This window comes from Rhineura floridana, chromosome 11, assembly GCF_030035675.1.
Source record: "Rhineura floridana isolate rRhiFlo1 chromosome 11, rRhiFlo1.hap2, whole genome shotgun sequence".
In the NCBI taxonomy this organism is placed as follows: domain Eukaryota; kingdom Metazoa; phylum Chordata; class Lepidosauria; order Squamata; family Rhineuridae; genus Rhineura; species Rhineura floridana.
In genome coordinates, this window is record NC_084490.1 from 5,519,597 (window position 1) to 5,543,225 (window position 23,629).

Genomic DNA, 23,629 nt, shown 5'->3' on the forward strand with positions numbered 1-23,629 from the left:
TGTGGCCCTCGGGTTGAAAAAGCTTTCCCGCTCCTGTTCTAAGTAAACATCTGCTCCCTTGAGCTCCTCTCCTTCTCTTACTTCAGTAGCTACCAGTTAGCACGTGGTCCTTGTTCAGGAGCACCAAGCAAACCCAAAGTAGAGGTTGTGTCTACATTCAAGCTTTTATTTGAGAGTGCTCATTTGAGAAGTGGCATGGAGGAGCAGGTAAGAGTAGAAGTAGAGAAGCCCTTTGGTTCAAAGCTCTTGTAAGTGCTACACTTAAAGATTAGGGATAAATTTGATTTGTAGAATAGTAGAGTTGGAAGGGTCTCATAAGGTCATCAAGTCCAACCCCCTGCTCCATGCAGGAATCCAAGTTAAAGCATCCCTGACAGGTGGCTGTCCAGCTGCCTCTTGAAGGCCTCCAGTGTTGGAGAGCCCACCACCTTCCTAGGTAATTGGTTCCATTGTTGTATGGCTCTAACAGTTAGGAAGTTTTTGTTCAGTTGAAATCTGGCCTTCTGCAACTTGAGCCCATTATTCCGTCTCCTGCACTCTGGAAGGTTAGAGAAGAGATCCTTGCCCTCCTCTGTATGGCAACCTTTCAAGTACTTGAACAGTGCTATCATGTCTCCCCTCAGTCTTCTCCAGGCTAAACATGCCCAGTTCTTTCAGTCTCTCCTCATAGGGCTTTGTTTCCAGTCCCCTGATCATCCTCATTGCTCTCCTCTGAACCTGTTACAGTTTGTCTGCATCTTTCTGAAAGTGTGGTGTCCAGAACTGGACACAGTTCTCAAGATGAAGCCAAACCAATGCCGAATAGAGGGGAACCAATACTTCACGCAATTTGGAAACAATACTTCTGTTAATGCAGCCTAAAATGGCATTTGCAGCCACATCACACTGTTTGCTCATATTCAGCTTGTGATCAACAACAATCCCAAGATCCTTCTCATATGTAGTATTGCTGAGCCAAGCATCTCCTACCTTATGACTGTGCATTTGGTTTCTCAGTTCCCTGTTTGATTCAAAGCTGGATGAGCGGTTAGAATATGGAACTGAACATTATATGCCTTCCCTGCACCCCAAAATTACCTTTTAGGGTACCCCATACCATACACCTCCATGACCAGGTGATTGTCCCCTTCGAGTTATGCCTTTCTGATAAAAAGAATTTTTTTGTTTTTTATTATTTTATTGCAAAAAGAATAAAAAATAAAGGAACGTCAGCTCACATTAGTGATCAGAGTTTCCCGCATTTGGGGAAATCGCAGGGGTCAGCACACCCGCAGTGCAATGGATGAACCTCACACTGGGAAAACCTCCTTCATGATCAAGGTGTCTCCCCTGCCAGGTAAGTATCAGAAGTGATCAGAATAATGCATCAGTCCTAATCTTCACAAAGATATATCTTAAACTAAGCACGTTGTATGTCCAAAAATGTGGTTTTGTGTCATGCGCTTTATGCCTCCAGGCCCACTTAGGAAACAGGGATTGTCCTTCCTCTCCTCTCCTCTCCATTCCAAAAGTCGTCTTCTTATCACTCCATTTATCCTTCTTCCTCAGCCTAGCGACTCTCCTCCCCAAACAGACACACATCGCATGGCTGTCGTTGCAGCTCAGTTCCCTCTTGCTTATCTGCCACCACCAGCATCCTCTAAGTGTGCCCCCCCTTTGGAATGTGCCTCCCTCCTCTGGGAATCAAGGGGTTGGGGAAAGGGGGGGGAAAGACAGTTGAAGGGGTGAAGATGAGCGCCATTCATGGTCAGGCTGGTCCTCCACGGAGCCAACTCTTCCATTCCTTGTCATCATGTCACTCACAGCTGCGATGGGCCTGCGGGAAGGGGGGGCGAAAGACTGGGGTGGGGAAGAGATGATGCTATTTTGGACAGAAGGATATAAAGGGAGGGGGGTTGTCAAAGGGTCAGATCTTGTTCAGACTCCAGACTGAGCTACCTTCCTGTCCTGGCGTAAGAGATTTCTGGTCTTGGGGTGGCTGTTGGGGTGAGAGGGGACTAGAAGGAAGAATTCATCTGGGGTCTCAGTGTGTGGGAGGGAAAGAGATGGGCTTTGGGATGTAATGATCTGGAGAAAGACAAATGTTTTTCAGCCTTAGGCCACTGCAAATGTTTCCTTTTTAGCTGGATCCAGAGTAAGAGGGCTGAGATGGCATTTTTTTTATTTCTCCCTAGATCACATTCACACCATACATTTAAAGCATGTGGCTTCCCCCAAAGAACCCTGGGAATGGTAGTTTATTAAGGGTGCTGGGGATTGTAACTCTTTGAGGGGTAAACTACAATTCCCAGGATTCTTTGGGGAAAGCCATGTGCTTTAATTGTATGGTGTGAATGTGACCCTAGATGAGTTGGTCCCAGTGGGGATAGAGATTTAACAAGATTTATATACCGCTTAATTGAATTAATAACGATATCTAAGCAATTTATGTCTTCATGGAAGAGAGAGAGATCTCTCTAGCATACAGAGACCTGTGAGGTACAGACATCACTGTGTGCCACTTTCTTGTTTTGGTGGGTGGGTGCAGCAGGTGTGACGAGGGAGAGCTCAGAGATGGAGAAATGTGTTGTGGGGACAGAGTCATAAGAACTGTTAAGCTTCTGGGCTTAACAGATCTCTGCGGCAGAAGTCCCAAAGAAGACTTACCGCTTTAAACAAATCGATTAGTCTGTGAGGGTGAGCCGAATGAGGAAGGCTTTGCTGGTGAAAGGGATTTTGAGGAAGGAAGCAACAACCTACAAGAAGGAAAGGGGTTAACAGAGAGGGAGGGTGTATTTTTGCAACAGGATAATCATTGACTGAAGGACAAGACAAAAAACTGGTAGTACACAGAGAAGGAGAATAATGGAGAAGAGAGAGCTCTAAAACCATTAAGGACTACAAACTTGAACTTAATGCTTGGTGATGGGGAGTCCATGCAGAGGAGTAATTTGGTCTTAGCAATGATGAGAGGGTTTAACAGAAGCCTTTTGTGGAAGGCAACTGAGGGGTGGACAAGAGGGGGCAGAGATCAGTGAGTAAGGGACTAAGGCTTCTTATATGCACTTGGGGGTTTATGGGGAGGGGACTAGAGACGTCAGGGCTGGAAGATGGAGGGTGAAAAGGTGACTGTAAAGAAGCAGGGAAGAGACAAGGTGTTGGAAGCTGAAGGATGGATGGGGAGTTGGCAGATATTTGAAAAGAAAAATGTAGAGGCTGCTTGGATGAAAGAATGAATGAGAGGTGGAGAAGCCTTTTAATTTTCCCCTAAGCTGGCTATGCCATCCATCCATCCGTCCTTCCGTCCGTCCGTCCGTCCGTCCGTCCATCCATCCATCCATCTGCCCGGATTTTCCGAAGAGGCAGCTGCCTGTCCTCAACTGCACACCCCCTGATAGGCTGCTCCAGCTGGTTATTCCAACCCACTCAGGGAGATGTCAGCAACCGGGTTCTGCATTCTGCCCAATCCAGGCTACTCCAGGCTGATGCTCTCTCTTCCCCGACTCCTTTTCTCTCTTTTCGCAGACCCCAGTTCTCCTCCTCCAAGGCTCTGACAGGTAAGAAGATCTTCTCTCAACCTCTCCACCACTCACCCCCAGGACTGCCCCTATATATCTGGGTGCAATTGGAGTGGGTGGGGGTAAGATCAAATATCCATATATGGGAACTAGGGATGGGTAAGAAATTAGATTCAGTCCACATTTAAAGCCAAATCTATCAAATGTGGACTTTCCAAAACATTGGGAGAACCAAAACACAACCATGTTTCAAAATGCACACTTATCTGAATTTTGGGGTGCAGTTCTCAAACCAAAAAATCTTTATAAAAATGCATTATATTAGGGGAAAGAATGAATATATTAGTGAAAATAAAATAAAAATTCATTATATTATTTATTTATTTATTTAAAATATTTCTGTCCCGCCCTTCTACCCTATAATAGGGCACTCAGGGCGGCTTACAAAAATAAAACCAAACACGTACATAATAAAAGGCCAACCTGCTTGCAAATATGTGCCATTAGTCAAAACTACATACAAATGTGTTTATTAGGAGAAATTTGCACTAAAATACTGAAGAATTTGCATGAGGTCTTTTTTTTTTTTTTAAAAGCAAATTGCTGCAGGAATTTGGAGAACTGAATTTAAGACTGGAAAAATGACAAACAGAGATAAACGAAATGGACAGATTATTCCATCCCTGATAAGAACAAAGGAAACTGCCATATACTGACATACAACTTTCCTCCATCTGGCTCTATATTGGCTACACTGACTGGCAGGAGGTCTTCAGGGTTTCAGGCCAGGGACCCTACCTGGCGATGCTATTGGGGATTGAACCTGGGACCTTCTGCATGCAAAGCAGATGCTCTGGCACCAGTGGAGACTGGTGGCTCCAATGTCAGTGGGGTAGTGAATCCGCTCCAGGTTTTACTCCAAACTTTCAAGGAACTGTCCAAGATGCACCTTGGACAGTTCCGTGAAAGTTTGGACTAAACCCCAGAGCAGATTCACTGTCCCACAGATATCAGAGCCATCAGTCTTCACTGTCTACCACTGCGCTACAGCCTTCTCACCTCAGGGTTTGGGGTTTGATTGCAAGTGTGGACTAATTGGTGAGAATGGCATTGTTTGGCATGAGTAGGGATAGGAATGAAATTCCATTCATTTCACAGTTACAGCAGGGCCCCGCGTTTTGCGGCGTTCTGCTAATATGGCGGCTTTCAATTAGAGTAATGCCCCACCCATACGGCGCTTGTTCCACTTTTACGGTGTTTTTCAGGGCGCCGGGCACCATTCTATTGAATGTTCCACTTTTCAGCGGGTTTTGCTTTTAGGCGGGAGTCTGGAATGTAACCCACCGTATGAGTGGGGCCCTACTGTATAGATGAACCTCTCTAATTCGCACTTCCCGAAACAAAACAAGAACTGCAACGCAGCCATCCTTTGAATTCACACTTTTCCAACTTTTGCAATATAGTAATGTGTACAAAAAGGCATGAACTGGAGTAATGTGTAAGAATGAATATATTCATGAAAATAACTTACCAAAAAAGCATTATATTCGGGGAAACTGCTCTATAAAAATAGGTATATCAGGCAACATTGCATAAAAGCATGGAGGGATGGTGGTATGTCTCCCGCCGCAGGAACATTTCTCTGATCCCCTCCCTTCTTCCTGTTGTACAGGATGAGCGATGCCCATATGGCGGAGTTCGGGGCGGCGGCTCCTTATCTCCGCAAATCGGACAAGGAGCGCCTCGAGGCGCAGACCCGGACCTTTGACATCCGCACGGAATGCTTCGTGTCCGATGAGAAAGAAGAGTACATCAAGGGCAAGATCGTCAGCCGCGAGGGGGGCACGGCCACCGTGCAAACCGAGAGTGGCAAGGTCTGTGGCAGTGGTGGTGACGGCAGAGTGGGGGTTTAAAGGTCAAAGACAGAGTGGGGCAAAGAACGGGGCTCACACATTGAGTCAGACCATTGGTCCATCTAGCTCAGTATTGTCTGCGCTGATTGACAGTGGCTCTCCGAGGTTTTAGGCCAAGGACATTCCAGCCCTACCTGGAGATGCCAGGGGTTGAAGCTGGGACCTTCTGCATGCAAGGCAGATGCTCTGTCACGGAGCTACAGTCCTTCCTTTAAAAAAACATCCTGACCCTCAGAAAGCAAATCTGGAAATGCCTTCACAGAAGCATTGGAAGCGGTCTTAAAACATGTCAGACCCTTGAGCCATCTAGTTCAGCGTGGTCTGCACTGACTGGCAGCAATTCCCCAGGGTTCAGACAGGGGGGATTTCAGCCGTACCTGGGGATGCTGGGAATTGAACTTGGAACCTTCTGCGCGCAAAGCAGATGCTCTGCCCTTGAGCTATGGCCCTTTCCCATCCTTGTTGCTTAATGGCTGCATATTGCCCTTCCTTTTACCTAAAATACCCCAGCTGGTGAAGACCCTGGCAGAAGAGAGACACGGGGCGTGGAGTGATGGGAAGAATTATTAACCGATTGCTATGATTCTAATGCTTTAACTTGGATTCCTACATTGAGCAAGGGTTGGACTCGATGGCCTTATAAGCCCCTTCCACCTCTATGATTCTATCAATCCTATGGAGAACATGGCTACATGCACACCATGTGTCACTTGACTTCCCCAAAGAATCCTGGGAACTGTAGTTCACCCCTCACAGAGCCACAGTTCCGCTCACCCTGAAAATCTATAATTCCCACGATTCTTTGGGGGAAGTCACGTGCACCTACCCTGTGGAATTCCCTCCCCTTAATTATTAGACAGGCGCCATCTCTGTTATCTTTTCGGCGTCTATTGAAGACCTTCCTCTTTCAACAAGCTTTTTAAGTTGAGACCTTATCCCAGTTTGCTTCTGTTTTGGAACTGATTTTTAATATGTTTTTAAAACTTTTAAAACAACAACAATGTCTTTACCCTTTAAAAAAAAGTCTTGAAAGCTTTTTTAAAAAAATGTTTTTAAATATGTTTTGTTTTAATGTATTTTAAAGTCTGTTTTTATGATGTTTTAAAGTGTTCCTAGTGCTTTTGTTTGCCACCCTGGGCTCCTGCTGGGAGGAAGGGCAGGATATAAATCAAATAATAAATAAATAAATTTATGGTGTGTATGCAGCCATAGGAAGCTGCCTTATACTTGGTCAGACCTTTGGTCCATCTAGCTCAATATTGTCTGCACTGACTGGCAGCTGCTCTCCAGGGCTTTGGATAGGTAGATTTTCCCAGCTCTACCTGGAGACACCAGGGGTTGAACCTGGGACCTTCTGAGCGCAAAGCAGATGCTCTACCCTACCGAGGAGCTATGGCCCATCTGCTAATGTAATGAGCATCCGAGGGGAGGAAGGGCGTCACTGTGAAAGGTCAGGGGTCAAATGGGGTGAGAAGAGGGTTGGTGTTTTTGAGGACAGGAAGCATTGGTGGTTGAAGGATGGTCTCATGGGACTCATGACTGGCAAGGTTCAGATAGGAAAGCGGTCATGGAGCTACGGCTATTGTGTCTCATAAAGGTCAAAGGTCAAGGGCCAGTGTCGGGATCCAAAAGGGGAAGGAGGTTAAAGGTCAAGCAGGAATTGGTGGATGGGAGTTTTGAAAAGTTTGTCACTGGTGGGAACCAGATAGGGGTTTCTACAAATTCATAACGCTCCCTCCCTCCCTCAGACGGTGACAGTGAAGGAGGCAGACATCCACCAACAGAACCCGCCCAAGTTCGACAAGATCGAGGACATGGCTATGCTGACCTTCCTGCATGAACCGGCTGTCCTCTACAACCTGAAGGAGCGTTACGCGGCCTGGATGATCTATGTAAGCCCACGGCCCAAAGGTGCCTCCCCCAGCCTGGTGTCTTCCGGATCTTTTGGACTTCACCTGCCACCACCCCCAGCCCTTTCAATCCCACCCCATTGAAACAAGGGGCTAAAACTAAGGTTTTCTCACAACAGGAATGCAATGGGCTTCTTTCCTCGCAGCTAAAACCAGATTGTCCTGATCCAGCCCCAGTTTCACATCTAGATATAGGGCAACTAAGAGGCCAAATCAGCTTTTTTTGTTGATCTGCTAGGCCAGAAATAAATGTTTTCTGCATAGAATTTTATTTCCTTCGTTTATGAGATTTATAGCCAGCCTGTCCCCCAGGGAATTCAAGCTGGTGCTCCTGGAAGAGGAGATCCAACACTCCTTGCTGTTCATGATGTCCCAAAGAATGTTGTGTCAGCCTAATTAATACTTCCTTCTAACCTAGTTTTGGGATAAATTCTTTTAGCTTTTTGACCCCTCTTCTCTCCCCACTCCAGACATATTCTGGCCTCTTCTGCGTGACCGTTAACCCCTACAAATGGCTGCCAGTCTACAATGCTGAGGTCGTCGCTGCCTACCGGGGCAAAAAGCGAAGTGAAGCCCCTCCCCACATCTTCTCTATCTCTGACAATGCCTACCAATACATGTTGACGGGTACGAAGGCCTTCTTTGCTATTTTTTTCGGGGGGTAAACATGTCTCTCCTACAACCCTAGTGAGTAACCTGATCCTTCCTGATGACATTGACCAGGCCAGGAGTGGTCAACATGATGTCCTCCTAGGAATGAGGGAGTAATTCAATTCAGTTCACATTTAAATGCACACCTACCTAATTCACACTTTCCAAGACCATACGAGATCCGAAGCGCAGCCATCTTTCAAAATCCCCACTCCTTTGAATTTTGCAATCCAGCTTTCCAGCCATGTAATTTGTACAAAAATGCATATACTGGGTGAAGGTGTGCATAAAAGTGCATAATATTCATGAAAACAACAATAACAAATCCATTATCTTTGGGGAAAATGCTTTGTAAATATGTGTGCATTAGGCACAATTGCATATAAACATGTGTATGTGACGAGAAATGCACACTAAAATGCTGGTGAACTTTCATGACAACTTTCTATTTTTTAAAAAAATGCAAATTAGGGGAAATTTACAAACATGGGTACATTAGACGTTTGCACTAAAATGCTGATGAATTTTTGTGAGGACTTTTTTAAAACTCAGAGGGAGGCAATGGTAAACCCCCTCTGAATACTGCTTACCATGAAAACCCTGTTCATAGGGTCTCCATAAGTTGGGATCGACTTGAAGGCAGCCCATTTCCTTTTTTTTTTTTTTATAATTGCAAACTGATGTGGAAATGTGGAGAACTGAATTTAAGACTGGACAAATGAAACAGGGAGAGAAACCGAAACAGACAGATTTGCCCTTCCCTCTCCCTTCCATATGCTATTGGACTCCAACTCCCATCAGCCCCTGCCAGCATGGCCAGTGGACAGGGATGATGGGAGTTCAAGTCCAGCAGCACCTGCCAAGTACCACACTGGATGCCTTTGATCCAGGCAATTTCATTCTACATAAGCAATAGTACCTTTGCTCTCTGCTGACATTGTGCCTTTATTTCTACGGTGTGGTATATGTCTATGGCAGGGATGCACAACCCAGTGGCAGCTAGTGACTCCATGTCAGTAGGGCAATGGCATGTGCAATTTGGGCAGCTCCTTGAAAGGTCAGACTAAAACCTGGAGCAGATTCCACTGACATGGAGCCACCAGCCATCGCTGGAAGAGTCTGTGGCTGTCCAGATGTTGTTGCACTCCCAGGGCCGGTTCTAAAGGGCAGCCAGGTGGGGCACTGGCCCGAGGGCCCCTGGAGCTACAGGGTAACAGGGGGGCCCTCAGTGGCCCCTCCGCTCCCCTTCCATGATCTGTGGTGATCTGCAGGCCCCACACGCCCCCTACTTACCTGTCTCCTGCCTTTTAGTATTGCCCTTAATGAAGATGGTGGCCACAGTTTCCCTAAAGTACTGAAGCCCCTGCTGCCATCTTAGCTGATGGCAGAGATGCGCGTGCGTAGCATGCACGCATGCCATCAACAAACATGGCGGTGGAGGCTTCATCCCCTTTGGGAAACTGCGGCCGCCATCTTAGTTAATGGCAATAGTAAAAGACAGGAGACAGGTAGGTGGGGGGGCACACGTGCGCAAATGCGCACACACACCGGGGCCCAGGGCAAGCTGATGCCCAAGAGCCCCGGCATGCCTGGAGCCGGCCCTGTGCACTCCAACACCCATCAGCCCAGCCATCATGGCCAGTGGTAAAGGAATATGGGAATTGTAGTCCAAAACATCTGAAGGGCACCAGGTTAGGAAAGACTGGTCTCCTCTCTTCATAATGCAAAGCAAAATAAACTCAAATGCATTGCACTGTACATTTTTTAAAAAATTAGGATAGGCCTAAGGCTATTTACCAATGGCATCGAGGAATGGACCTTACACGTTCTCAGGGACTCTATATCTGGCCACCAGATATTGGGATTAAAAAATGGAGGGTTATATCCAATGTTAGGTCCTACTCAAAGTAGACACACTGAATATAAGTAGCTGTTCTATACCGAGTCTGACCTACTGGCACTGTCTATATTGGCTGCAGCGGTGGCTCGTCCATTAGGGCAAGTGGCCACCCTGGGCTCCTACTGGGAGGAAGGGCAGGACATAAAATTTATTATTATTATTATTGTTATTATTAAATAATTAACAACAACAACTATTATTATTATTATTATAATAAATGGGTCTACTTGGTGTAGGACTAGCATTGGAGAAAAACTCAGAGAATACCTTTCAGCATCTTAACTTGCATGTGAACCTGTGGGTGGCATCTGGCTGGCCACTCCCCACCAGAGACAGAACGCTGGGTTAGGCTGACCTTTGTTTCAGCCAGTATGGCCATTCTTACATTCTCTGTTTCTTTCCAGACCGAGAAAACCAGTCTGTCCTCATCACGTGAGTACTGCGACACACTCTTCTATTTACAATGCTGTCAAAATTAAATCAAAAGTATTTTCCAAGTAGTTAAGCAGTTGCACTGCTCCCGTCCATCCTACTGCCTGACCATCGTATTCTCTCCTAATTCCAGCGGAGAATCTGGTGCAGGAAAGACGGTGAACACCAAACGGGTGATCCAGTACTTTGCCAGCATTGCTGCCATCGGAGACCGCAAGAAAGATACCACAAACTCCAACAAGGTTCTGACCCATGATATATATTTTTTGTGTGAAGCACAGACCTTTTTCTCCCCCATGCTTAGAGTTTAGCAACCCTCTCTTCCTCCTCCTCTTCCTAGAAGCAGCTGTTCCATAGATGCTACAAAATGGCATCCCTTTGGTGGCTGTCAGAGATTATTTGAGTGCATCAAGGCAAGGTTGTTTGTGTTCTGCCTTATGATTCTGGGCCGGTGCCACCCAAATGCTGCCTACAAATTTTTGTTTTGTCTTATAACCTTGTATAAATGAGATAAAATTGAATCTACTGGGCATATGTTATTCTGCCTTTGCTAATAACCATCCCTTGCACTTGCGGCCTCCTGCCTGGCGTTGCCTGGGAATTCTAAGAAACCAAAGGATCAGTGCAGTTTTGAAAAGTTCAGACTGCCATCTTGATTCAAAATCCAATGAATCGCCTTCAAACATGGACAAAAATCTGCTCCTTGATCTCAGGAGCCCTAATGCACAATTTGGTTATGACAGCTTAAAGAGGTGTCCAAATGCATAGCAGACAAACAAAGCACTTTCCAAAATGTGTAGCACAGGGCAATTTGCATGCATCACTGCAAAAGTCCTTGCAAGTCTGCAAGGTTGGCCACAGTTATCAGCCCCATTGTGAGTCCTCCCTGCTTGCTAGCTTCGACAAGTACTGCAGATTAAATAGTTTCCATACAGTGCATTTTTCCATATTGCGCATCATTAATGCATCCGGAAAAAATATTCCCATATTGCAGAGAGGGCAGGTCTGCTGAAGCTAAGAGCCTTGTCAAAGGCCACCTAGAAGATTCAATCTGCAGATTCTGTGATTGACAGCTCAGTCTGTTAATTTTGCTAGACATGGGAAGGGCAAAGGGCCTTTCAAGGAAATTGCAGATCCAGCTTGTGACAACTGCACAGATGGCTCACTGGTGTCAGAGATTTCATTAGGCTCAGCTCAGTGGACTGATTTCAGTTCCCTCACACTTTCTAGCCTATCTTTTCAGCCTTAAGGACTAGAAACCTGGTTTAAAAACAACAACACGAAAGCTGTTGGCCAGGTCTCAGCTCACTGAAAACCTGCTTTCTATGCTTGTGCTGTTTAAATGCAGTGTACCCAAACCCCCCTGTAAAATTGGGCCAAGTTTTCTCAGAGAGTCTAAGGTCAGTTCTCACGGAGGCAGTAAATCTGTATGTCTGTACCATACTACTTCAGGCTTCAGAAGGAGGGATCACATGACTGAATGCTGCCTCCAAATAAACGGACAAAAGAGAGTAAAACCTCCACACACATCCACACTATACGTTGAAAGTACTCTTATACCACGTTAATAGGGTTCCCCCCAAAGAATCCTTATTTGTTCTAACCCTTTCACTCCGCTCGCAGGGGACGCTGGAAGATCAAATCATCCAGGCCAACCCTGCCTTGGAGGCCTTCGGCAACGCCAAGACTGTGCGGAACGACAACTCATCCCGATTTGTGAGTGTCCCTCAGGACAGGAATCTGGCTAGGGTTAGGGAGACGTACAGAAGCCCCCTCAATTTGCGGCTGCCTCTGGAGAAAAGGTCGACTTGCCACAGACTAGTATTTTAGCTTATGCCCTTGGGTACATAGGAAGCTGCCTAATTCTGAGTCCATCTTAACTCAGTACTGGCTACACTGACTGGCAGCCGCTTTCCAGAGTTTCAGGCCCCCTTACTTGGAGATGCCTGGGACTGAACCCGGAACCTTCCACGCACAAAGCGTGGGCTCTACCACTGAACCACGACCCTTCCCAATCTCTCTCAGATTGCAATTAAATATTGTCCTTGCTATATTTTTCTGCCGTGCTTTCTCCCTGGAAGGAGCTCAAGGTGGCATTATAGACTCACACCCAACTCAAAAACTTGGAGGTAGCTTCCATCTTACTGGGAGTCATCCAGTGAGCTTCACAGCTGAGAGGAGGATTTGAAACCAAGTCTTGGTAATCCGGGTCCGGCACTCTCTCATGCCCTTATGTTTCTATCTAGGGTAAATTCATCCGAATCCATTTTGGTGCAACGGGAAAGTTGGCATCAGCCGACATAGAAACCTGTAAGTGAGGCTGTGAACAGACGTTTGTCTGTCTGCTCTCTGTGTCTGTCTGTATATCCACCTGTCCTTCTGTCTGTCTCTGCTTACCTACATGTCTTTCTAACCATTCATTAGCCAGGAATTGCCAATGCACGGCCCTCAGGTGCCAGTGTCCTGTCAGCACCTCCTGTGGAGCCCTCAAAAGGTCTCAGGAAATATCCCCTCAAAAATCCACAGCGCACAAGAGAGAGTTTGTTCTTCCTGCTCAGTTCCCATTTGCCCTGGCTCTGCCTCTTCTACATGGCAGCCATTTTGTGTTATGCCACACAGCCCATGGCAGCCAGTAGTGTAGTGGCAAATTCAGAAGTGCAGGGTCCCTTCATTATCATCACAGCCACACCCCTCCCTCCTTTTTTCTTGCTGGGTTGAGAATATCCTTGTTGATGCCTTCTCCCACAATAACAGATGTCCCTAGCAGCCAATAAGCATGAACGGGAAGAATTAGCTATTGAAAAGAGTCTTCTCAGTGGCTGACTCACCTTTCACTCTGATTGGCTCCAATCAGCAGGAAAGGACAAGAAAGCAAGTTAGAAGACACTTTTCAGTGGCTAACACACTACCTTTTCATGCTGACTGGCTTGTAGGCTCCTGGAGACATAGGGACCCTGCTGGGACCCTGCTCGCAAAAAAGTAAGGGGTCTAAGACCCCTCCCAAGACCCTGGACGACTACACCCCTGATGGCAGCCTTTTTGTGACTGGTGCCTATGGTGCTTTCTCAAAATGCCAAATGTTCCCACTGGCTCAAAAAGGTTCCTGACCCACTCCCTTAGCCTGTACCTCCAAATTCCCTATCTAACCATACATAATTCCTGTTAAGAAAGGGAGTTTTATCAACTCCTACTCCCACAGCAGTCCACATATCTTTTGTGTTCTAAGCTGCTTTCTTTCTGTTGCTTGGCTTCTACTAGAGCGGTCCTACATCCTACTTTACACGCTGGACTGTCATCTGTTTGAAGAGCTGTCGAATGCAAATCCAGTTGAAAGATAAAGAACCTAAGAAATGTGGGGGGGGGCTTAAAGGTGCCCATCAGCAATTGCTACCTAGACAGCAAACAGAGGACGCACACCGATCACCTGGTTGCAGGCTTCCCTACTATGATGAGATGTATCTCTGTTTACGGTTGAACTTGTTCCCTCTTCCCTCTCGTTCCTTTTTTCCTTGTGTGTTATGTATCTTTAGATTTGGAGACTGAGAGCAGGAGCTCTCTTAGAATTGATTTTTGTAAGCCACTCTGCGAGCATGTTTGGCTAAAGGGTGGGGTAAAAACATTGCCAACAAACTATAGTAGTTATATCTAAATGTGCAGCTATGCTGCTTAGAAAAGTTACTTTTTTGGAACTACAACTCCCATCAGCCCAATCCAGTGGCCATGCTGGCTGGGCCTGATGGGAGTTGTAGTTCAAAAAAAGTAACTTTTCCAAGCTCTGCAGCTATGCATATAGATAAACATGTGCAGATTGTATGCAGTTCGCAGAGTCCATCTGCCAATTCTCCCTCTCTGTGTCATAGATCTCCTGGAAAAGTCCCGGGTTATTTTCCAGCTCAAATCTGAGAGAAACTACCACATCTTCTACCAGATCCTGTCTAATAAGAAGCCAGAGCTTCTGGGTGAGTATTTTCTTCCTCCTCGAGGGGAGAGAGTAGACACTGCCCTTGCATCCATCCCACAAAATACGGATGGTCTGAAGGTGCCCCGTATAAGAATGTAGTCACAGGATGGGAAACAACTCCAACTCCCATCAGCTCCAGCCAACACGGCCAATAGTAAGGGATGATGGGAGTTGGAGCCCTACAACATCTGGAAGGCCGCACGGGTTACCTGTCCCTGACAGTGGAGGCCGGTGGCTCCAATGTCAGTGGGGCAGTGAATCCATTCCAGGTTTTAGTCTGAACGTTCAAGGAGCTGGTCAAGGTACTTCTCTACTGGTCCCTGATCTAGCTGTTCTCTGCCCCTATGTTAGAAACATAGAGGCAAAAGGGGGGGGTAGGCCTGAAAGCCAGCTTCTTTCTGTCCTCAGTCTCCAGATCCTTCTTTTGGGTGAGTTTCAGGAGAGTCACCCCCTGACCACCCACCGCTTACTAACCATCTCCTCATTCATCTATTTCTTCTCCAAACAGACTTGCTCCTGGTTACCAACAACCCCTACGACTATAGCTATGTCTCCCAAGGAGAGGTAACTGTAGCCTCCATCGATGATTCCGAGGAACTGATGGCTACGGATGTAAGTGACTTTGGATAAGTGTGGGGAGAGGAGGGGAGAGGTCAGCCATGCCCCATGCGGTGAATGGTGGCACCATCTTGGGCACATTTACTCAGAAGGAAGTCCCACTGCGTCCAATGGGTCTTACTCCCTAGCGAGTGACTCTTTGAGAATCCAGCCTGCATCCATCAGAGACAGTGAACCCAGCTAAGAGACATAGGAAAATGGAGCCTCTATGTGCCAAGACAGTATACCACTGAACCAGTTGCTATAGTGGGGGGCATATTTATGGGTGGGCTAGGTCCTTCATGCCCCACATATGGGCTTCCCAAAATCATTTTAACAGCCGCTTTTGAAAAGAGTATGGTGAACTAAAAGTCCTTTATTCTGATCCAGAATAGGAAGCAGAGCAGCACTTCTGTGGCTCAAACAAGGCCAGAGGCCTGCCCTGGAAATATTTATAGCTAGCCAAGGCCATCATGGTCCAATCAGCTCTTGGTGTGTGTGTGTGTGTGGTGTGTGTGTGTGTGTGTGTGTGTGGAGCTATCATGTAATTATAGGGTCGTAACAGTGCCACCTACAGGCAGCTCCTGGAGTGGCAATCCAGGTAACACAGTGAGGTCAAAAGCTCAGGATGGCAATCTGAGGCCTGCCCTCCATGACATTTGCTCTCCCTCCTTTATGATATACACACAGAGCGCCTTTGATGTTCTGGGTTTCACCCCGGAGGAGAAGGTCGGGGTGTACAAGCTGACGGGCGCCATCATGCACTACGGCAACATGAAATTCAAACAGAAGCAGAGGGAAGAACAAGCTGAGCCAGACGGGACTGAAGGTGAGAAAAGGAGGGGAGGGGGGGAGAGCAGGAGAGACCTGATGGATGAAGCAGAACACGGGATAGAAGGGGGAAGAGGTCTACAGAAGGGGAAAGCAGCAGGGGTGGAGGTGAAGGTTGATTCCGCTTGCATTTAAAGGCGAGCCTACGTAATTCAGACTTGGCAAAACAATACACAAACCAAAACAGCTATCCTTCATAACTTGCATGTCTCTGAATTTAGCAACGTAGTTCTCCAGCCAAGGGAAGCATATAAAAATGCAGACGGTAGGGGAAAAGGTGGATAAAAGATGCATGTTTTCGTGAAAATAAGATACAAAATGCATTATATTAGGCAAAATTGCTTTGGAAATATTTCTATATTAGGCAAAATTGCATACAAATATGTGTATTTTAGGAGAAATTTGCGGAGTAATTTCTATGAGGATTTTTTTTAAAAAAAATGGAAAATTGATGTGGAATTGAGGAGAATTGAACTTAAAACTGGGAAAATAAGACAAACCAGAATTGGCAGATTTGCGCATCCCTAAAAACAAGTCACGAGAGCCAGTGTGGTGTAGTGGTTAGAGTGTTGGACTACGACCTGGGAGACCAGGGTTCGAATCCCCACACAGCCATGAAGCTCACTGAGTGACCTTAGGCTAGTCACTGCCTCTCAACCTCAGAGAAAGGCAATGGTAAAGCACTTCTGAATACTGCTTACCATGAAGACCCTATTCATAGGGTCACCCTAAGTCGGAACTGACTTGAAGGCAGTCCGTCATCATCATCAAAAACAAATCACAGGAGCAGAGAGTGTAGGATCCAACCACTGGCATCCACGGGACCTGTTTTCCCCTTTCTTTACAGACGCGGATAAATCTGCCTACCTGATGGGCCTGAACTCGGCTGACCTCCTCAAGGGACTCTGCCACCCTCGGGTGAAGGTTGGCAATGAATATGTCACCAAGGGACAAAATGTCCAACAGGTGAGGATGTTTGTTTGCAGGTAGCACCATGTCCAGGCTGCAATCCCTGGAGTTCTCTGGCAGAGATTGTGCAACAGGGAGACACTTTGAACTGGCAGAGCTTTCCCTAAGCTGGAGTTGCATTAGTAGAGAAAGCTGCACCCATTGAGTTTCTGGCTGTGATGCAATTAATAAAGGGTTAATTCCCTTATGGGGAAGGAGAGTGTACAGGTTTGAAAAGGATGTAGTGGCTCATGCTGATGTTGCATCAGTCGAGACTAAGGATGGGGAGAAATTTTATTCAGTTTCCATTTAAAGCTGAACCTACCAAATTTGCACTTTACAAAACTATACAATAACTGAAACACATTCATCCTTTGAAATTCACACTTTTCTGGATTTTGCAATGCAGTTCGCTCCAGCCAAGTAATGTGTACAAAAATGCATATACTAGGATAAAGATTGCATAAAAATGCAAATATTTGTGATAAAAGCATACAAAAATGTGTTCTAGTAGGAGAAAAAGCTGATGTGGAAATGCAGATTGCTGAACTTAAGTGGGAAAATGAAAAAACGGAAACAGACAGATTTGCTCATCCCTAGCTGAGAGATCTCCAGCAGATTCTAAACTCATAAGAATACTTCCTCAAGCCTAACTTTCCAATTGAGTAGGTCAGATGCTGGTGGTTCAAAACTCCTTTTGTGTTGCAGCCCTGTGCACACTTACCAGAGAGTAAGCCACACTAAAAGTTATGGGACTCACTTCTGAGTAAACATGCAGAGAAATGCAGTGTTAGCCCCAAGGTTATTGAATCGTTGTTGCCATAATAAAGGCCAGGAACTTGCTTCTAAAAAAAACAACCTTCACAAATGCTCAGCAGGAATGAGCCAAGTTGGATTTAGGAGCAGGCGACCTAGCTGACCGCCTAGGGCTTTAGGTTTGGGGGGCGCCAGTCTCTGCTCAAGGCGCACCTGTCACCCAGACTATCTGCTCAGCTCTGCATTCAACAGCTGAAACAAATGGAACAAACTGATCACAGGGCTCAAACAAATACCAGCTGATAGATCCGTGTGTGTGTGCAGAGTCGTCATCATCTACCACGCCGGGGACAAATCTTGCTCGCAGTCAGACTGTGCATCAAAGTCGTGGAATGGGCTACAAATGCAAGCATGAAATGTGGTATCCAAAAGTTGAAAAAAATGAAACTGAGGTCACCAAAGACACTCCTCATCGGGGGGGGGGGAGCAGGCATTGGGTTCGGGTCCAGCCCTTGGAATGGGGGCTACGAACTGTGGAGAGTCTCTCTTCTTTTTCAACTGCTGCACGCCTGGGGTTTATGGAACTGGGAATTTGTCAGCTTTTGAAAGACAAAGTGAAAGATGGTCACAAAACAAGGGCAGTAGTCCTCCTTGGTCAGAGGCAATAACTATTATTATTATTACTACTACTATTACTACTAGTAGTAGTACCTAAGAACATAAGAACATAAGAAGAGCCTGCTGGATCAGGCCAGTGGCCCATCTAGTCCAGCATCCTGTTCATATCCCTTCACCATAAGGTTCCTGAGCAGGTTATTACAGTGTAAAAATACAGTTAAAACAATTCACAGTCAAAAGATGGTACAATCCTGATTTACAAACCTTGGGCAGGATCCAGTGCTGATGCCTCTGCCCCCCACCCTCCCGAATTGTTCTTCTGGCTTGGTATGCCAAGCGTGCCATACAGCTGGATCCAATCGCCTTTTTAATTTCCCATAATACCCCTGGCCTAGCATTGCCTTAAGGCATTGTGGGAGATTAAATGATGGGCAGACTCAGCCACCCAGCGGTATTTGCGGTGAGGCCACCACAGTCAGATTAACTCTACCAGCACCGCCACGGTCCACTGGCGGATGGAGCCTCCAGAGGACACTTCCCCCAAGGCCCCTTCACGCTTGGAGCCAGCTCTGAGCCACAGGGTGATATCCTGGCTTGCGTGTGTGTGGAGGGCTTCCTCCTATTCTTCTCTGGGACAGAACTTCCCCCACTGTGGAGGGGGGCAAGCACCATAGCAGGCACGCTGACAGTGGCAGAAGGTGTGCTGTCAGGCAAGGGCTTTGCCATCACTGACAACCAGCTGGTTGTGGGGGCTTGACCACACCTTTACCTGCCTCCACACCTGATGTCATAGATGATGCCAGGGGTGGGGAAGGTGGGCCTCACGAGACAAACGGGGAGGACTGCCAGGCCTTTTGAAGCCTGCAAGATGGAGATTCCCCAGCGCTGTGATAGAGGGTTTGCTTTGCGTGCAGAAGGTCTACTCAGGAGTAGATTCGTGGAGGTTAATGGACATGACTGACTTAGATTCATTAATTTCGGTCTATTCTGAGTTGGTCTAGCACTGGATAAGTTCCAGAGCTTGGAAAAGTTACTTTTTTGAACTACAACTCCCATCAGCCCAATCCAGTGGCCATGCTGGCTGGGGCTGATGGGAGTTGTAGTTCAAAAAAGTAACTTTTCCAAGCTCTGTGGATAACACCCACTGATAACACCGGCTGCCACAGCAGCGAATGAGGGGTGTTATTGCAGCTTTGTAAAGAAATCAGCTACAGTAAATAACCTGCTTTTCTTTATTATTATTAAGCTGGTTTGTAGCCTAAACAATGGGTGGGTGGGTGGAAAGAACCCTTCCAACTTTGCCTTGCCCAGATGGTTACCCAGAGCCACTTCTTGCCGCTCGCCCCAGGAGACTAGACAAAGGAGCAATTGTTACTACCCATCAAGAGACAGTGTAGACAATTGTCAGTGTAGGCAATACTGAGCTAGGTGGGGCTGATTTGGTATAAGGCAGTTTCCTACGTTCCTGTTTTAATTATGTATTAGGTTTGTTTAGGGCAAGCTGGGGAACCTCTGGCCCTTCAGAAGTTTCTGGGCTACAATCCGTAGGAGTATGGGTAGAGGCCTTGCACTGAGTCAGACCATTGGTCCACTTACCTCAGCGCTGTCTACACTGATAGGCAGCTGCTCTCCAGGATTTCAGGCTGGAGACATTCCCAGTCCTACCTGGAGCTGCTATCTGGGGATTGAGGCTTCTGCAGACACCCTTCCACTGACCTACGCCCCCAAGCCTCCTACTCCCAACAGCCCTGACCACTGGCCATGATAGATGTAGTCCATCATCATCTGAAGGGACACATCTTCCCCACCCTTGTGTAAAGGGCAGAAATGCTATCCTTACAGGTTCCCAGGCTGCTCACAAAGCCTTAGAAAAGCAACCCTCAGAGATTGAAAAACAGGTCAGATTAAAAAGCCTGAGAATTTTTTTAAAAAATTGTTTTAATACGATCCCACTCTTTCATGGGGCAGAGGGCAGGATGCAAAGTTCCTGACACACGCACACCCTCCCTCCCTCCCTCCCTCCCTCTCTCCGCCTCAGGACAACCTTGGGAGGTTAATGATTCTAAGGGATGGTGACTGGCCCAATGTAAACCAGTGAACTGAGCAAGGATTCGAACCAAGGTCTTCTCTGTTCTTCTCTGATATTCTAACCATTACACCACTTTTGGAGTACAAGTGTGCTGTCTGGGGCTGATGGGAGTTGTAGTCCAAAGCATCTGGAGGGCACCAAATGGAGCTGGGGGGGAGGGTTGCCATTATATTTCAGTGACCCAGATTGCTTTCCCTAGAGCGTGCTCACTTTTTCTTCATTTCCTCCTGTTCCTCTGCTGCAATGTCCCATGGCGGGGGGGTTGCTCTGCACAGGTATACTACTCCATTGGCGCTTTGGCGAAGTCTGTGTATGAGAAGATGTTCAGCTGGATGGTGGTCAGGATCAACAACTCTTTGGAGACCAAGCAGCCACGGCAGTATTTCATCGGGGTGCTGGACATCGCAGGATTTGAGATCTTTGACGTAAGTAAATTGCAGCAGGCGCTGCAGGGGGTCAGGGTGGGATTGTTGTTCTTAGGAAAATACTCCCTTCTGGGAGGGCTGGACTCTGGAAGGGAGCTTCCTATTGGAAGTAGGTACTTTATGTTTGCATTCACACGTAACACTAAACCATGGTTTGTTCTAATCATGGTTTGTTTGGCAAACTACAAGTTGTCTCAAACGACAAACAAACGAGACACATCTTGTTTCTGCAAAAATCAGCATACGAACACAAGTAGCCAACACACGTTGTGTTGTTTGGTAGCCACACCTCTCACGTAGGAAACATAGGAACCAGCTTTGTACTGAGTCAGACTAATGATCCATCTAGCTCAGTATTGTTCACACTGACTGGCAGCAACTCTCCAGGTTTTCGGTCAGGGGACAGTCCCAGCCCTACCTGGAGATGTCAGGGATTGAACCTGGGACCTTCTGCGTGCAACGCAGATGCCCTGCCCCTGAGCTACGTCCCTTCCCACACCTTCTGACTTGCGTCTCCTGCCTCCTTACCCGGAGAAGTAAAGATTTCCACTCCTTCAAGCCTCACATACACTCACCGTTTGGATATTACACAGGCTCCCTCATTGCCAAGCTACCCCTTCCAGCACTTTCCTTAGCAGGTTCCAGAGGGCCTCCTCGCCAGGAAGGCTGCAGCTTACCAGTCCTTGGTTTTCTTTCCCTTCCCTGCTTCCGATCTCTGCCCAGTTCAACAGCTTTGAGCAGCTCTGCATCAACTTCACCAACGAGAAACTGCAACAGTTCTTCAACCACCACATGTTCGTGCTGGAGCAGGAAGAGTACAAGAAGGAGGGGATCGAGTGGGTCTTCATCGACTTCGGCATGGACCTGCAGGCCTGCATCGACCTCATCGAGAAGGTGTGGTGATGAGGTCCCCTCTGAGGGCCAGGATAATATATCATGCCTGTATATCACAGTTTTGAAATCAGAAAAACAGCATGGAGGGGAAGGGTTAATCACTGCTTGCGTGGTTCATTTTGTCCCTCCCCCAAAACTCATTGAATTAAATAAAAAAATGGCATGGGGATCCAGAGTCATGTCTAATCTGGCCCTTAGAGGACCAGGCATTGCATGGCTGATCGCCAAACTTGGTTTTGATTATCTCACCAGGCTCACACAGTCATAGCCCCTCTCTCTTCCTTCTTCTCCCTTCAGTTCGTCTACTCCTTTGCCCTCCCTTACTAGTAAGGGCAACCTTCTCCCACCTTGGGCCCCCAAGTGCCCTCAGCCCTGGCTGATGGGAATAGTTGAAAACATCTGGAGGGCACCAAGTTGAGGAAGGATACGTTAGGTACAACTATAGTATCATGACATCCAAATTGGTGTAATAATAGTTGGTGTAAGCCATGGTTTACTGTCAAACTTGAATTTCAGACCAGAATCTGTTCCTCATTTCAATCACTGGTTTGTGAGCAAACTTTATTACACAGTAACCACGTTTATGCCAGTTGGACGTCATGATAAACTATAATTATTGCTAAGTGGGGGGTGGGATTCACATTTGTAGAGGGAAGTGAGCTTAGTGGGACACTGCTGGTCACCAAACAATGGCTTGGCAATTGCTAGTATGACTTCTGAAGTGGGCCAGAGCATCTTCAGAATAATCTGGGTGTTTACAATGGTGCGGATTTAACTTTATGTAGTTGCTGTTTGCTTACCATTCCTTTCAAAAAGTCAAGAAGACACAGTTAACCATGGTTTCCTGTTACATCTGAACTGGGGAACTATAGTAAATAGCTTCCAAGCAAGCCAGGTTATGGAGCCATGGTTTAAAGTAGTTTGGAAGTCATAGTTACTGGTTCAGATGAAATGGGAAGGCATAGTTAAATGTGGATTCCTGGCTTTTCGGGAGAAGGGGGTAGTCAAGTGGGAGCAAAGAGACTCTGTGTGGGTACATGAAGCTCATGTGCATCTCAGTTTATTGAGCCGAGATGTCATTGTGCAAACACAGCCAAAATCTCTGCAACAGTAAGGGTTCGAACTTTTCTTTGTTTCTTTTAAAAGGAAGTCATTCTTCTTGCACACCCTATCAATTTGCTCTGGATTACTATGGAGTAACACAGTCCTGGATATAGCCAGAATGGCAGTTAGCATCTCTGTTGTGACTTGCCAGAATAAACCTGCCTTTCCATATGTGGGTGTGTGCTCTTCCCTGAGATTTCATCTTGTCTTGCTGTTGTGCCTTTGTGTTTGCCTCTTCTCGAGCAGCCTCTGGGTATTATGTCCATCCTGGAAGAGGAGTGCATGTTCCCGAAAGCCTCCGACATGACCTTCAAGGCCAAGCTGTATGACAACCACTTGGGCAAGTCGGCCAACTTCGGGAAACCACGCAACACCAAGGGGAAGCCAGAGGCCCACTTCTCCCTCATGCATTATGCTGGCACGGTCGACTACAACATCCTCGGCTGGCTGCAGAAGAACAAGGACCCCCTCAACGAGACGGTGGTGGGGCTCTACCAGAAATCAGCCCTCAAGCTCCTGGCTACACTCTTCTCAAGCTACTCTGGCACAGATTCTGGTGAGATTACGGGGTGGGCAGTGGTGTCACTAGTGGGGTGAGGGGCATCCAGGTGACACGATCAGGGGGGTGACACCCGGAGCCGCCCCGTTGCGGGGCAGGGCGCCCGCGCCATTGCCCGACACAGGAGCCAAGAAGCGCTCCGGGTCGGTGTCGGTGCAGCCAACTCCTCCTCGGAGGCAGGCAGGTGGGCGGGCGAGACCGGGAGCAGTGTCGGCGGGGCGAGGGAGGCGCACCGGCGTTCCCAGGCCTGCTTCTCCGGCCGGGTGACCCTCCGGCGCACGCCCTCTCAGGGGCATGGCTGGCTGGACTCACGAGCGCGTGCGCACGCGCACTCAGCAAGAGATTTGGGGGCTCACCAAGGAGTTACTGCACCGGGTGACACCAGCCCTAGTGACGCCACTGGGTGGGGAGGAGAATGCCAGGGCTGGTGGCAGCACTTGGAATTCTTGGGCAGCTGCCAGGGTACCCCTGGCCTCAGGGAAGGGTTGCCATTTTAATTTCCCACAATGCTCTGAAGCGATGCTGCAGTGAGTGTTCTGAGGGG

General features: G+C 47.3%; 1 protein-coding gene and 1 pseudogene across 1 annotated transcript in view; one reads left to right on the forward strand and one right to left on the reverse strand.

Moving 5' to 3' along the window:
* Window positions 1-1,197: 1,197 nt before the first annotated feature.
* On the reverse strand, window positions 1,198-1,344 carry LOC133368117 (U1 spliceosomal RNA; annotated as a pseudogene).
* A 581-nt stretch (window positions 1,345-1,925) lies between these two features.
* LOC133367192 (myosin-6) overlaps window positions 1,926-23,629 on the forward strand; it is a 51,126-nt gene continuing 29,422 nt past the window's right edge. Inside the window, exons 1-16 of the mRNA XM_061591113.1 lie at window positions 1,926-1,952; window positions 3,505-3,536; window positions 5,170-5,371; window positions 7,159-7,302; window positions 7,791-7,947; window positions 10,276-10,303; window positions 10,437-10,545; window positions 11,927-12,019; window positions 12,550-12,613; window positions 14,164-14,262; window positions 14,773-14,876; window positions 15,552-15,690; window positions 16,540-16,658; window positions 20,379-20,528; window positions 21,252-21,422; window positions 22,773-23,082. Of these exons, the coding sequence (XP_061447097.1) occupies window positions 5,171-5,371; window positions 7,159-7,302; window positions 7,791-7,947; window positions 10,276-10,303; window positions 10,437-10,545; window positions 11,927-12,019; window positions 12,550-12,613; window positions 14,164-14,262; window positions 14,773-14,876; window positions 15,552-15,690; window positions 16,540-16,658; window positions 20,379-20,528; window positions 21,252-21,422; window positions 22,773-23,082 (1,888 nt within the window). The 5' untranslated portion in view covers window positions 1,926-1,952; window positions 3,505-3,536; window position 5,170. The remainder of the gene's footprint in view (window positions 1,953-3,504; window positions 3,537-5,169; window positions 5,372-7,158; window positions 7,303-7,790; window positions 7,948-10,275; window positions 10,304-10,436; window positions 10,546-11,926; window positions 12,020-12,549; window positions 12,614-14,163; window positions 14,263-14,772; window positions 14,877-15,551; window positions 15,691-16,539; window positions 16,659-20,378; window positions 20,529-21,251; window positions 21,423-22,772; window positions 23,083-23,629) is intronic.